This window comes from Sprattus sprattus (assembly GCF_963457725.1).
Source record: "Sprattus sprattus genome assembly, chromosome: 19".
Lineage (NCBI taxonomy): Eukaryota > Metazoa > Chordata > Actinopteri > Clupeiformes > Clupeidae > Sprattus > Sprattus sprattus.
Genome location: NC_137917.1, coordinates 9,036,929 through 9,050,087, shown reverse-complemented (window position 1 = coordinate 9,050,087; position 13,159 = coordinate 9,036,929). Strand labels below are relative to the sequence as shown.

At 42.6% G+C, this 13,159-nt stretch overlaps 1 protein-coding gene and 1 pseudogene across 2 annotated transcripts; one reads left to right on the top strand and one right to left on the bottom strand.

Moving 5' to 3' along the window:
- Positions 1-805: 805 nt before the first annotated feature.
- Positions 806-5,944, top strand: rwdd1 (RWD domain containing 1). Its single transcript, XM_080858590.1, has 7 exons — positions 806-1,134; positions 1,563-1,628; positions 1,884-2,014; positions 2,650-2,793; positions 3,143-3,278; positions 5,415-5,477; positions 5,625-5,944. Exons 1-7 carry the CDS (start codon positions 1,062-1,064, stop codon positions 5,735-5,737), a joined length of 726 nt encoding a protein of 241 aa, XP_080714716.1. The 5' UTR covers positions 806-1,061; the 3' UTR covers positions 5,738-5,944.
- A 1,077-nt stretch (positions 5,945-7,021) lies between these two features.
- LOC308380114 (amine sulfotransferase-like) lies at positions 7,022-10,395 on the bottom strand (annotated as a pseudogene). Its single transcript has 7 exons — positions 10,344-10,395; positions 9,410-9,574; positions 8,823-9,037; positions 8,059-8,189; positions 7,820-7,914; positions 7,544-7,724; positions 7,022-7,155 (listed from the first exon to the last, which is right to left on the bottom strand). The product of its transcript is annotated as an amine sulfotransferase-like (transcript).
- Positions 10,396-13,159: the final 2,764 nt, after the last annotated feature.

Sequence of the window (13,159 nt, the reverse complement as noted above, 5' to 3'; positions counted from 1 at the left end):
ATGCACGGTAATCACACACACCCACCCTTCATTTAATTTTAACTGGTCACTTGATTCTCCCTCTCTCTCTCTCTCTCTCTCTCTCTCTCTCTCTCTCTCTCTCTCTGTCTCTCTCTGTCTCTCTCTCTCCCTGACCACAGAAAGGTCACAACACAATTGTCTTCTGTTGATGTACAGTGCAAACACCAATAGTTTCAGCCATGACTTTCTCAGAACCAATCAATTTGCAGTATTGTGTACAGTAGGTAAACAAAGGTGGGGATGTCTCTCTTCCCAAAAAATTATAAATAATATATATATATTTCATATATAATCATATATAAACACACACACACACACACACACACACACACACATAATGTTGTAAGTTAGTAAGTTGACGTTTACTTGAATTTGTATCCACATGTAATGGATGATTTATCCATTAGAGATGTAAGATGGTAGAAATGGGGAACTGAAAATATTCTTGAACAATTTCCATAACTTTCAAATGTTCTAAGGCGAGGCACACAGCACTGCATTAGAGAACCCTGGAGGTGGTGTTGCAAACTTAAGAGGCAGGACAATACAGAGGGTCATCAGTTCGGTAATAAACAGCAGAGACATTAACCCAAGGATGCGATAGTTTATGACTTGTTCTGCAAATCTGAGTTGTTATCTTTACATCAATTGTGTGCCATGTGGAAGAACAATATTGTGGCTACCTATATTACGTGTGTCTCTCACTTTAAATGAAGGGACGTGTCACGTGGTCTTATTCAGGTCAAATAATCTATATCAGAATTGTAATGCAGTTGCAAGTTGGCTGTTGTTTGCTGTCTACTTTACTTGCTTTTAATACGTAAATAACTTAATAGACACGTGTATCTGGGCGCCTCTACTACATTTAATGTACACTCAATAACCGATTCCACACTAACAATGATCCGCAGAGCTGCATCATTTCAGGAATGACAAATCGTACTCGATCGAATCGAACTCAAGGCCTCTGTAGAGAAGACTCACTGCTCGGTGCACTGTAACGTGGTCCATCCATAATAGATGGACAGGAGCGAGAGAAAATGACAGACTACGGAGAGGAGCAAAGGAACGAGTTGGAAGCAATAGAGTCCATATACCCAGACTCTTTCACAGGTAAACAGAATCAAAGAAAGACGCGAACCACTCCATGGGCTAGCCAGCACTAGCCAGCTAACTTATTCGAAATGCTAGACTCAAAATGAGAATGGCTATGCAGGAGATGGCTACCTAGCTAGCTATTTCCTCTCGCTAAGCAGCAATATAAATAAAATACTCATAATAGATACAAATAGAATATATAATGTACCTTATGTAGCTACCATATCAGCTAATTTACGCGAGAGACCTTTCTCGCTAGTTTATCAGACAGGCAGCTTACATTTGTCGGCGAAGTGGGAGAGATCTGTCTTGCCACATGCATGCTGCCTTCAAGGGTAGTCCACATTCAATGGCGATGATAACGGACATTCTCTCCCGAAGTAAACTTGACATGGTCTTGAATTAGTCCATGGACACTATTCTGTTTTCCCACATTTCTGTAGTACTGTCAGATGATCCAGCAAGCTTCACCATCACAGTCACGTCAGATGCAGGGGAAGATGACGAAAGTAAGTGTCTACCTATTATCTTTGTGTTTTAGTTTTGTGTAGTAACATAACAGGCGTGTACACCACCTGCAACTGTCTCGTTGTCACACCGTAGAAAGGCTTTAGAACTTTGATGCTCTCAAAGCAAATACGCAGCTCTGTTTATTGCAGAACTCTAAAACAAAGTTAAACCGGAGTTAACATCGTGTACTGTAAGCTGATCTGGCTAAAAGCATCTTAATGATAACTAACTTAATGTGCCTTGTGTTTTACCAGTGGTGGAAGTGACGTTAAAGTTCACCTATGTGGAGAAGTACCCAGATGAGCCCCCCCTCTGGGAGATTGACTCCAAGGAGAACCTGGAGGATCGAGACGCAGAGGACGTCCTCAAGTTACTACAACAGCAGGTCTGTCTGTCTGTCTAGCTGTCTCTCTTTCTCTCTCTCTCTCTCTCTCTCCCCCCCCCCCCCCTCTCTCTGTGTTTGTCAATCTTTTTCTCTCCCATTGTCAAGGACCCATCATCATAAATTGTGAGGCAAAATAGATGTGTTGTATTTACTGCATTGCGTGCATGGTTGACATCTGTACTAAGCATCCAATTCTGTTCTACAGATGTTACAAAAGTATTTTATCTGTTGGAAGCCTGATACAGATGATTACATATATGCACAGTGCTGTTTACAACTGAATGATTATCACTGGCTGTGCTCTCTAACATCTAACAATAACAAATATATGCTTTTGTAGTGTTTTGGAACTGCATCTCTCTGATTCTATGCCATGTTCACAGGTTACCATAAACAACTCTCCAATAACTTTCTAATAAGAGGCCTCTAATAAAAACAGCAACAACAGCTTAACCCAATGACCCTTTTGAGAGTATGTGTTTATTTATTTGTTTTTGTACATGGTGAAATCTCAGCACTACTTTGTACTGTACTTCTTGGCTGTTGCTCATCTTCTATGTCATACTCAGGGTTTACTTGTTCTTGTTCGTCATCATGGACAACTCTGTACAATTTTGTGTGTTTTTTGTTTCCAGGCAGAAGAGAACCTTGGAATGGTGATGATCTTTACGTTAGTCACTGCTGTGCAGGAGAAACTGAACGAGATAGTTGACCAGATAAAGATCAGGCAAGAGGAGGAGCAGAAGAGACAAGAGAGGGAGACGGAGGAGGCTGAGAAGGTTCGAACAAATGGAAGATGTAACAGCCTATGATGAGCTTGTGAAATATATAAGGATAAAAGTCACATGCCATGTTTGATAGTAAAAAGTAATTAAGGAATGCATAATGGTCATACTTTTTCCTTAAAGTAAATAACTTTGCATAGGACCCCTTTCCTCTTTTCCAATTCTGCCTCTGATGTTAAGTTGTTTATCAGCATTGGCATTCATTTCTGTAAAAAACACAATCTTTCAGCCCTGTGAGTGATGGCTTGGTGAGGCTTGTTCTGGTCACTGTCTGGTAGTGTTGGTCCCGTGCTGCTGCTCTGTCTGAAGTGAGTGTGTTTGTGTGTGTCTGTTTGCTTAACAGAAGCACTTCCAGGGCACAGTGGTCACCATAGAAAACTTCCTGACGTGGAAGGCAGGTTTCGAGAAAGACATGAGTGAGCTGAAGAAGAGAATACTCCAGAGAGAGGAGGAGCTGGCAGGGAAGAACAAACTCACAGGTAACATACACTAATCTGTGTCACACTCATACTGTGTGTGAGGAGAGCTTCTCTTCACCTCTACATTTGCCTCGTTGATTTAACAGTGTGAGTCGATCAGTTGATATTAAATCAGGTGTCAAGAAATCTCCTTTTTAATCCTTGTGTGTTTTCATTTTTAATGCCCCTTTAACCTTTGGACGACTTAATATCAGTGAGGTTTAATATACACCAACTGGTGCAACCTAGACACATCATCAGTGATGGAACCTGGGATCATCGGGTGTTTCGGGTCTTTCAACATCAGACACCCTCGCCCAGGCGACCCAGCCGGAGTTGATCAGTCGTTGATCAGTCCCCGGCTTTTGTCTAGGTAGCTTGTGTTGCCCACGGATCACCCCTCTTGATCCACAGCCATCTTGATGCCCTCTTAGCAGCATCTGTGGTGTTCTTGATGGCTTTCTTGCTGTGCAGTCCCCTTATTCCCAACAACTTGAGAGCCCTGTAGAGTGACTGGCCTGCAAACCCTCGGCATCCAACCTCGATGGGGTTGCACCGAGTTTTCCACCCGTTGCGGCGGCATTCGCCTGCCAGCTCCTCGTACTTGGCCCTCTTCCTCTCAAATGCCTCCTCCATCCGGTCTTCCCAGGGCACAGTCAGCTCCAGCAGTATGACCTGCCTTGTTGATTCTGACATGAGAATCAAGTCGGGCCTGAGTGTGGTCACTGCGATGGTCTCCGGGAATTTAAGCTGACTGCCCAGGTCCACCTTCAGCTGCCAGTCCCTAGCTGTGGTAAGGAGCCCCCCTCCTTGGCTTGGGCGCTGCCGTGGCCTCTCTCCAGCTCTAACAAAGGCGATGGAATGCCCAGCTGGCTGTTGTTGTCTGCTGCGTGCAATCCCTGTGCAGATGGTATCTGCTATCACCTTCAGCACCTGGTCGTGGCGCCAGCGGTAGCGCCCCTCACCCAAGGCTTTCGGGCAACAGCTCAGGATGTGCTCCAGTGAACCTCTCCTCAGGCACAGCAGGCAAGCAGGTGTTTCTGCCAGACCCCAACAGAAGAGGTTGGATGGGCTGGGGAGGACGTCATAGACCGACTGGATCAGGAACTTAATCTGGAGCGGCTCCGCTTTCCAAAGCTCAGTCCATGAGATCTTCCGGTCCAGTGCCTGCTCCCATCTTGTCCACGCCCCCTGTTGTCTCATCCCGACCATCCTGCTCGAGCGGGTCTCCTCCACTCCTGCTCGAACCTCTTATTGGACAAGCTGACGCCTCTCCTTCCCCTGGGCCTTGTTGTACTGAGGTCTTGGGTTGCTCCCAAGCCCTGCCCGGCCTGATGCAACATTAGTACATGGAGTGTTGTTGTTCTCAACCTTTATATTTAATGATTGTGTTCCACTTTAAAAACCCACGCATACATAAATAAATAAAGAAATGCTGGTATAATGCAAATTAAGGCATTTCCAAGAATGACCTAATCGATAGTAATTCTAAAGCCACCATCACATCAAAAGCTGTGCCACATAAAGTATAGAAATCAAGGTAATATTTGAATGGCTGTTTGTTGCATAGACTAGTAACTACTGTGTCGTACTGGCTGCTTTCAGGCACACGTTCTGATTTGTTCATTAATTCCGATTTCATAGACAAGTATTTTGTCCTTACATAGCTCTTTGTGTTTAGGCAGTCTTAGCTTGAAAAAGTCTAATGCACAAAAATATCAACTGACAACTTTAGGATCCAGAGACTAGTGTACTGACAACTATCCCATCAGAACCATGTCATTTGCACTGTTCTGATAGTTTGTTGCATTTGATTTGAGCAGCAGTAAGGAGTTTTGGTCAAAAACTAGCATGCTAACTTTCTAAAATCCTTGCTAGAATACTAACTGAAGGTTTTGGTGATCTAATTTTGTGGAGTGGTCCGTCCCAGACAGAGCTATAAAGCGCATAACCTGGGCAGCTAATGGGAAAGTGTGTTTATCTGTCCTTACGTGATGTGGGCAAAACTAGTTGCCTGTAAAATCATAGCTCAACAAAAGTGGCAAATTGTAGCCCACTGTAGCTGGTGGTTCTCACCCAAACACAAATAATGTGGTGTTTTATAAGCTCCCTTATAACTATTTGTCTGCTTGTTTGTCATTTGTTTATTACCAACAGGAAAACAGCTTTTTGAAAGAGACCATAATCTAGACACATCCGATATCCAGTTTCTGGAAGAAGGTACAGAATCTCATTTTCACATTCTGCATTTTATAGTGGACCACACGTAGTGTTACACATGTCCTGCTGCTGTTGTGTAAAAAGCAGGGAGTCCGCAAGCGTGTTGTTATAGAGCATAACTCTACTGCTTCTCTGTGTTCCTGTCAGCTGGCAACAGTGTGGAGGTGGACGAATCCCTGTTCCAGGACATTGACGATTTGGACCTGGATGAAGATGACCCAGATTTCGACCCACTAGCACTTGGTAGTGATGAGGACTGAAGCGATGGGATCCAAGTGAAGGCATTTAGACTTGAAAGGCACTGCAACGCAACGCTGCCTGTCAGTCCTCTCTGTATGAAACACAGACTGTCTCCGCACTAAAGCTGTAATCTGTGATGACGCCTCCTCTCGGGGTGTTTCTGTGCAGTTTTCCCCTGATATGATTGATGATTTCTACGCCTATGCCATTAAATTCATCAGCCGTCACCTCTGCCTCTCCCTCCTCTGGATAGTCAGTAGCAGCACTTGGTATTATTATTACTATTAGTACTAACAGGCAGTGTTGTACCTGAACGCGTTCATTGAACGAAAGTTCATGAACTCGTTCATAATTTTGGTGAACGTGAACTGAACGTTCTGTATTATTGTGACAGATCATGCTTTGCCTTAAACAATGACTATTCCTAGTATTTAGATGTTGCTTCCCTGTCATATTTTAAATCAACTTCACCGTGGATCTAAACATACATAAATTGGATGGAAAACCCTTATAATTACAAGATATGTATAGGCAAAAATATATATTGCCCACTCTTATAGGATGGGTTAGCATGTCCAGCATATTACCCTGAGCAATATTATCCATGTCTGTTAGCAATAAATCCATCTTCTAGAGAGAACTTGTAAGGCCATTGCAGGCCTCACAGGATGTGGTTTCTGACAGAACTGTGACTTGTTGAGCTGATCAGACTGCCATGTTCTGTGTTTAGTGGTGTGCAGTAGTGTTCTCAGGTACAGAACGTGAAGACCTCTTCCTGTCTGCATAATAGCGCTGCATGTGATGCTATTGTTGTAGTAGCACAATATGGCCAGTCGGGGGCAGAAGCAAGTTGCAAGTTTTTATTGGAAATGTTGATAAAAATAAGACGAGAAGGGCATCCGGCATAAATCTATAGGCGAAGACATGATTGTAAAATCTCTTACAGAACAATGATGTAGTGTGGTTTAGTTGAGCTACAGTTTGCAGTTTAACATCAAACAGTTTTTGTCTTCAACGACAGAATATTGTGATTGCTGTCACAACATCAAAGTGGAATTTTGTTTTACTTCACTTTTGCTTAATTAAGAGCAGCTGTGATCACCAGTGGTTCTGTGGTTCTGCAAAAAAACTGCATGTATGAAATGATCACACCCCCTAAGAGAACAGGAATACAAGGCAGACGGAGAGAACGCACATCAGGTTTGGACCATATATTCTCCTGTTCACATCTAAATTGATAAATATCCTTATTACATTTCAGAGGCTTGCTATGGTCACACAGGTACACGGGTCGGGTACGCAAGTTAAACTGAGGGGGAGACCTCTTTTAGATCCCATTTGAATGAGAGGGGTACGTCCGTCATCTCCTCCTGAAACACCTTATCAAATCGTTCACTCTGGGCAACACTGAACAGGTTTTTCCAATCACCAACAGTCCCTGGAAAAAGGAAAGGAAAATGCTGTGGTAAGAATAAAATTCTTGACAACCCATACAGCCTCATTTTAACACAATGGAGTACAGATGACACCATTGGGTGACTTGTTCTTAGACACATACAGTGCTGTGGACCCTCGCTTGTGTGCTGTTCTTCTCTTCTGTCACTATATTCTCTTCATTAGTAACGGTATCATTTTTCAGAGAGTCAAGTAAGAGGCCTTTCAGTGTAAGAGGGAAACGTATTGAGTTTAGACACTAAATGAATATGGAACTACTAATCAGAAGCAAAGAAGACCTCATATTCTCATTATTATAGTTTGCCCATCTCTGAATTGAGGGAATAACTAATTTCTAGAAACTATAAGAACGTGAAAAAGACTCGGCCCACCTTTCCTCATGAATGATCCCCTCTGGTGGTTGAGGAGTGTATCAGATACTTGTCTATAGATAGCGGACGGGTTCCGCATCATGTTGTTAAATCGTGCGTGTTCCACCACGCTGGCCATCTGACTGTCAGTGAGTTCTCTGTCCAAGAAAGAACACACCTTCTCTACCACGGACCGCAGATCCTGCAAGAGACACATCACTTCAGACAGTCAGCACAGGCACCAAGCATGGCAAGACTGCTATTAGAACTGAATGTGTCATGCTAGTTATGCCACACCTGAATCATGTCCTCGTATGTGACATACAAGATGTTCATCTCGTCCTTGTGTGAGTAATAGGCCTTAATGTGCTCAAACCAAGTGTTGCCATACACTGAAATAGAAAGCAAGATAGGTCACTAACAGTGATTGTTTGAAGGAAATCAGTCACACTACCTACAATGACTGCAGAGATACTCTTTAAACAATGTATGGGTCCCTTTATTTACGGGCTACATCTTTCCAGTATGACTCCTACCTCTGCCATCCATGAACTTTTCAAAGAAGTCATTGAAGTCCTTTATTAGGAGTCTCCAGTACTGCTGCAAAGTGGTGGAAGTGGTAATATGACACCAGGGCGTCTTTCGGATTTCTCGCCACATAAATTATCTGAAAAAACGGCAAGAAATGCTCAAACAGAGAGCTGACTTTTGTGTGACTAACCTTGTTGTTAAGCTCTACATTTTGAGTATTAGTATGTCGGGTGCTCTTAGTTTTCTAACACTGGAAGGCAGTGTGTCCTTAAAAATGTCTTATCTTATATTTTTCAAACTAGAGAGAGAGAGAGTGTATGTGCAGGATGTCGAGCTTTAAAAAAAAAAAAAAAAACAATATTCTCATTATGTTCATTACTTTGGCTTCATAAATGAGTGAGTTGTTTTGATGTGCTTGGGCAAAACTTTGCACGTCACGCTCATCAATTTCAGTGGATTTGGTGGCCTCTGGAGTCTCGGGCTACTCTATGTGGTTAACAGGAAGTGAAAAGATTGGGGTGCCATGAGTGAAACCATAGACACCCTCCATCACCCCAAAACACCAGCCTTCTCTAACATTTATAACACGTCTGGGTTGTATATAAATGTGTGATTGTCTGTGCTCGAGTTACACTATGTTGTGCACTGTCAGTGTAAATGAATTATACTCAGATAAGGTGTTGGTCCACATGTTTAGTATTCACACACAAAGGCACAACACAGATAGTTGAACAGACAGAGTGCCACACACACACTCACACACGCTTACCTTGGCTTTCTTCTGTCTGAGGCCAACTGGGAGGAGCCTGTACGGCAGGTGTGTCACGCTCAGGCGGGGAGAAGACGAGGGAGCCTGTAGAAACGTCTCCTCACTTCCCTTGACCTCGATCCAGGGCATGCGCTCACAGTTGGGCTTCCCTGCAGCTGCCATGACGTTGCCCTTCGCCTCAATGAGGATGATGATCTGCTGCATCCATATGGTTCCTGGGGGAGATAAATATGGGGACACGTGTCAAAGGCATAGGTAAAGCCTTAACTAGGTAATTTTGCCACACAATTGTATGCAACAGTATGGCCACCTGGTCACATGCATGCCAATTTTTAAGCTCATGAAATAAAAGATAACATTGCAGTAATATTTCAAGAGAGAAATGTAATGTCTGTTTGCTTCAGGACAGGTATTTACGTCTTTTTTTAGTTCAAATAAATTACATAAAGTCATGACGTAATTTTCCCAGGGGTACCCAAACTTTTGCATACAGTAATGCCACTGTCAAAATTGACCCTGCAAATGTACAACCAGGAACATGATGTGACACTGGAAATGTGTGTGAATGTGAAGATGTGACTCGTTACCTGATTTGGGGTATGTGATGAGAAAGATGTCCGAATCTCAGATTTCCCAGTTCTGGATTTGGTCCACCACCAGCGGAGGGTTGACACCAGGGATCAAGTATAAACCCCGGTGCAGAATCAACCTCACATCTGGGACCTGACCAGAAGTGCCCTCACCAGCAGACTCTAAGATAATTGATTCATTCATTAATGAATTAGTTAATTAATGAATTGGCTGATTGGACAACCTCTAGATAAAGATGTCTTATTAGTCCTTTATCACTAAGACTATTTTTGTGAGTCTAAGTGGTCCTATGACCAGACAAATAGGACATACGAAACCAAGATTTAGAGCTGGCAGTCTTCAGAGTTTATACTTCATAGTTAATGCAGAAAGGTAAATTATTTGATTTAAAGCAGCAATACGGAGTTTTGTTCCAAACTATCATGCTAACTACCAGCAAAAAAACTTGCAAACACCACCAACAGCCCAGTTTACACTGATAGAAAGCTTGCCAACACACTAACTGCTGTCTCTTGGCAGTATAGTTGGCAATGTCATGCTGTGAAAGCTTTACTTATATTTTTGCAAGGTGTTCCAGCCAGGAAACACAGAACTATAGTGCATATCATGGATGGCTAGTGGGAAAGACACAGGTGTTTATCTGTCCTTCAAATGTCCATATGCTATCAAGATTAAATTAAGGATGATACCAAAACTAGTTGCCTATAAAACTAATTTAACTAATTCTTCTCTTTCAGAAAATGAATGGTAAACAACTGCAACCATGCCAACCAAGGGCTTTCAGTAAAATCATACATTGACTTAAAACAGAATAAAACAATAAAGATTTCGATTTTACCTTTTAACACAAGAAAGAAAATGTGTGAAACACCTATACAATGCATACATAACTTTTTTAATTGATCAATTTTTTAAACGCGCTTTGCTCACCTGACAAGCTGTTTCCCTGGATGTCTTCATTTGTGACCTCGTGAGAATTCATTTCGGTAGTCCCGAACTGTCAAACAGCCTTCCTGGTAAATAATGCGGATGGTTCTTGGAAGTGAACTGCGAATGATTATAGGGATGGTTGCGTTGACGAGTACGGAGGATGTGCTTGTCTCTTACAAACCCACATAACACGTCTTCAACATGTCTCTTCATGACTTTAAGTATTAGAAATCAAATAGATAAATGGAACAAATGTTATCCAGAGCATATAATTATAAAAATTAGAGATTTCCTTAGGTAATACTTAAATGCATGTAGCCACACGCACATACATATGCACGCACATACACACACGCACATACACACACACACATACACACATGCCCACTCGATGATGTTGGTGAAGCTGCCTTTTCTTATTTATTTATTTTTTGTCCTTTTGTTTTGCTTGTGTTGGTTGTGGTCCTTGTTTGGGGTTGTTTTGTCTTTTTCCCCACACCCCATCTATGGCTCTCTGTCTGACAATCAATGTACGTGATGTCTCTTTGTATGTCTGGTAAAAAAAATAAAATAAAGTACAACACACACACACACACACAGACACACACATACTGGCTGACTAATACTATCCACAACACGTACAAACCTAATAAAAGGCAAAGACAACAATACACACACACCCGCACACACACACACCAGTGCCCTTTAAAAAAAAAAAAAAAACATGTCTCTTCGGTACAAAGCGTCTGTAACATTGTGTGAAGCCGTAGTCATTGGTCCACAATACCACAATTGACTTCATTGATGATTGATGATAGCCTGAAAGGTAGAGGGGACAGAGTATCTGTGCATACACACAGACATCCACATATAGGATAGGATAAACTTTTAATTAATCCCATGCAGGAAATTCAATTGCCAAAGCAGCGGGGTAGAATAGGAATCAAGTATCTATATATACATCATAAAAAAATAAATATAAATTTGAATAAGAAATAAAATAAATAAATAGACAAAATAGCAAATTATATAAATATTATATAAAACTTATGTTTGATTGTGTTGGTTGTGAAGTCTAATGGCTGGCAGGAAGGACTGGCCAAGGCGCTTTGTGGTGTGCCGAGGAGGGTCATCATTCTGTGGCTGAACGTGCTCCCCATCTGCAGTAGCTCGTCATAGAGGGGATGGGAGGGGTTCCTCAGGATAGCATTCAGCTTCCTCCTCGTCCTCTCCTCCGCAACTACCTCCAGATTATCTAGTTTAACTCCCACCACGGAGCCAGCCTTCTTTACAAGCATGTTTAATTTGTTTGCCTCCCTGGTGTTGATGTTACCCCCCCATCACCACGCCAAAGAAGAGGACACTGGCTACTACAGACTGGTAAAACATCTGCCCCTCCCTGTAAATGGCCTCGGTGTTGTCAATCCAGTCCAGTTTGTTATTATACACCCAGGAACTTGTAATTGTCCACCACCTCTACCTCCTCCCCTCGGATGATGATAGGGGTCGGGGCCCTCTTCTTGCTCCGCCGGTAGTCTACCACCAGCTCTTCTTCCTTCCTGCTTGGTCTTCCTGATATGACACTGTTGAATCATCAACAAAGTCCCATGGAAAAAGCCATTGGCAAAACCTTCTAGTTGGACCGATGAGACAAGTTCCAACGTTCCAAAAACCCTACTAGCTTCCAGCAAACGTAGCATCCTTTTATTTAGTTCTGTGAAACACAATGTTTCTGGCTCAAGTTCAAAAATGTGTTTTGATGTTTCCACAAATGAGCATACTGGTGTTCTATCTGCCGCCAAGAGAACTCCTGTGCCCATCAAGGTGTGCTGGATGTGACGAGGTACATAGGCAGTAAGGGGCATCAGGCCACAGCAGGCACTTGCCATTGACTGCAGAGATGAGTGTACAAGAGGTCAAGGTACATTTAAATGCATAAGGTTGACTGCAATGTACAAGAATATAATTTTCCCCAATTAATACATCTAATTCTATGACTATGCATATATAAGACATTCATACTTTTCTTGTTACTGGGGGGGGGGGGGGGGCATACGACAGGGGCGGGGCGGACGGAATGCAGAATGGGGGCAGGTCGGGGGCTTGACCGGGGGGATATATCACTCTTGCCTGTCTTCAAAACTTGAGAGCCCTGAAAGTAGCTTTAAGTTTAAAATGCAACCTAAACACACACCAACCCAGCTAAGTTAATGGGAGTTTGCATCTCGCTTAAAATTTGCTTTTATTGTGCCAATGCATAATTACCTCAAGCAATGCAATGCATATTCTGGGGAAATGACTAGATCTCAAAATGGTTGTGTAATTTAGGCACAGGCAAACAAACATAAACACACAACCACCTAATTAAGAAAATTAAGAAAAAATCTTGTTTGGTAACCACCTCCCCCTTCCTCACTATTGTACAAATTGTACGACCACAGACAACACTCCCAAGCCCTGTGGTGGTGGTGCTGCTCTTGCAATTCTCCCATTTCATTTACAGAGTGATAAACACAAAGGTGACAGAGTGTCCTCTCGAGCGCGGAAATAATCCGTCCTGTTCTGGTAGAAAATGTGGTTACCTTTCCCTCCAGACTCAGCAGGACAAACTAGACACACACAACCTGGAATAATGCCTTTTCATTCAGACTTTTAGTAGGAACTTTCTTTGTTCTTCACGGCAGATAAAAGGAAGAATACACCCAGAACATCTGTGCTGAGTGTGACTGTTGAGGTTAATAATACAGATGCAGTGGTTGGGATCCACCCAAAGGACCACGTGGTCATGATGTGCCTTTACTTTTATCTGTAGACTT

Excerpts from the sequence above, each read along its gene's own strand:
- rwdd1 (XM_080858590.1), top strand. The coding sequence starts at position 1,062 with ATGACAGACTACGGAGAGGAGCAAAGGAACGAGTTGGAAGCAATAGAG. Across the intron at positions 1,135-1,562 it reads ATACCCAGACTCTTTCACAG|TACTGTCAGATGATCCAGCA; the intron begins GTAAACAGAATC and ends ACATTTCTGTAG. Across the intron at positions 2,015-2,649 it reads TCAAGTTACTACAACAGCAG|GCAGAAGAGAACCTTGGAAT; the intron begins GTCTGTCTGTCT and ends TTTTGTTTCCAG.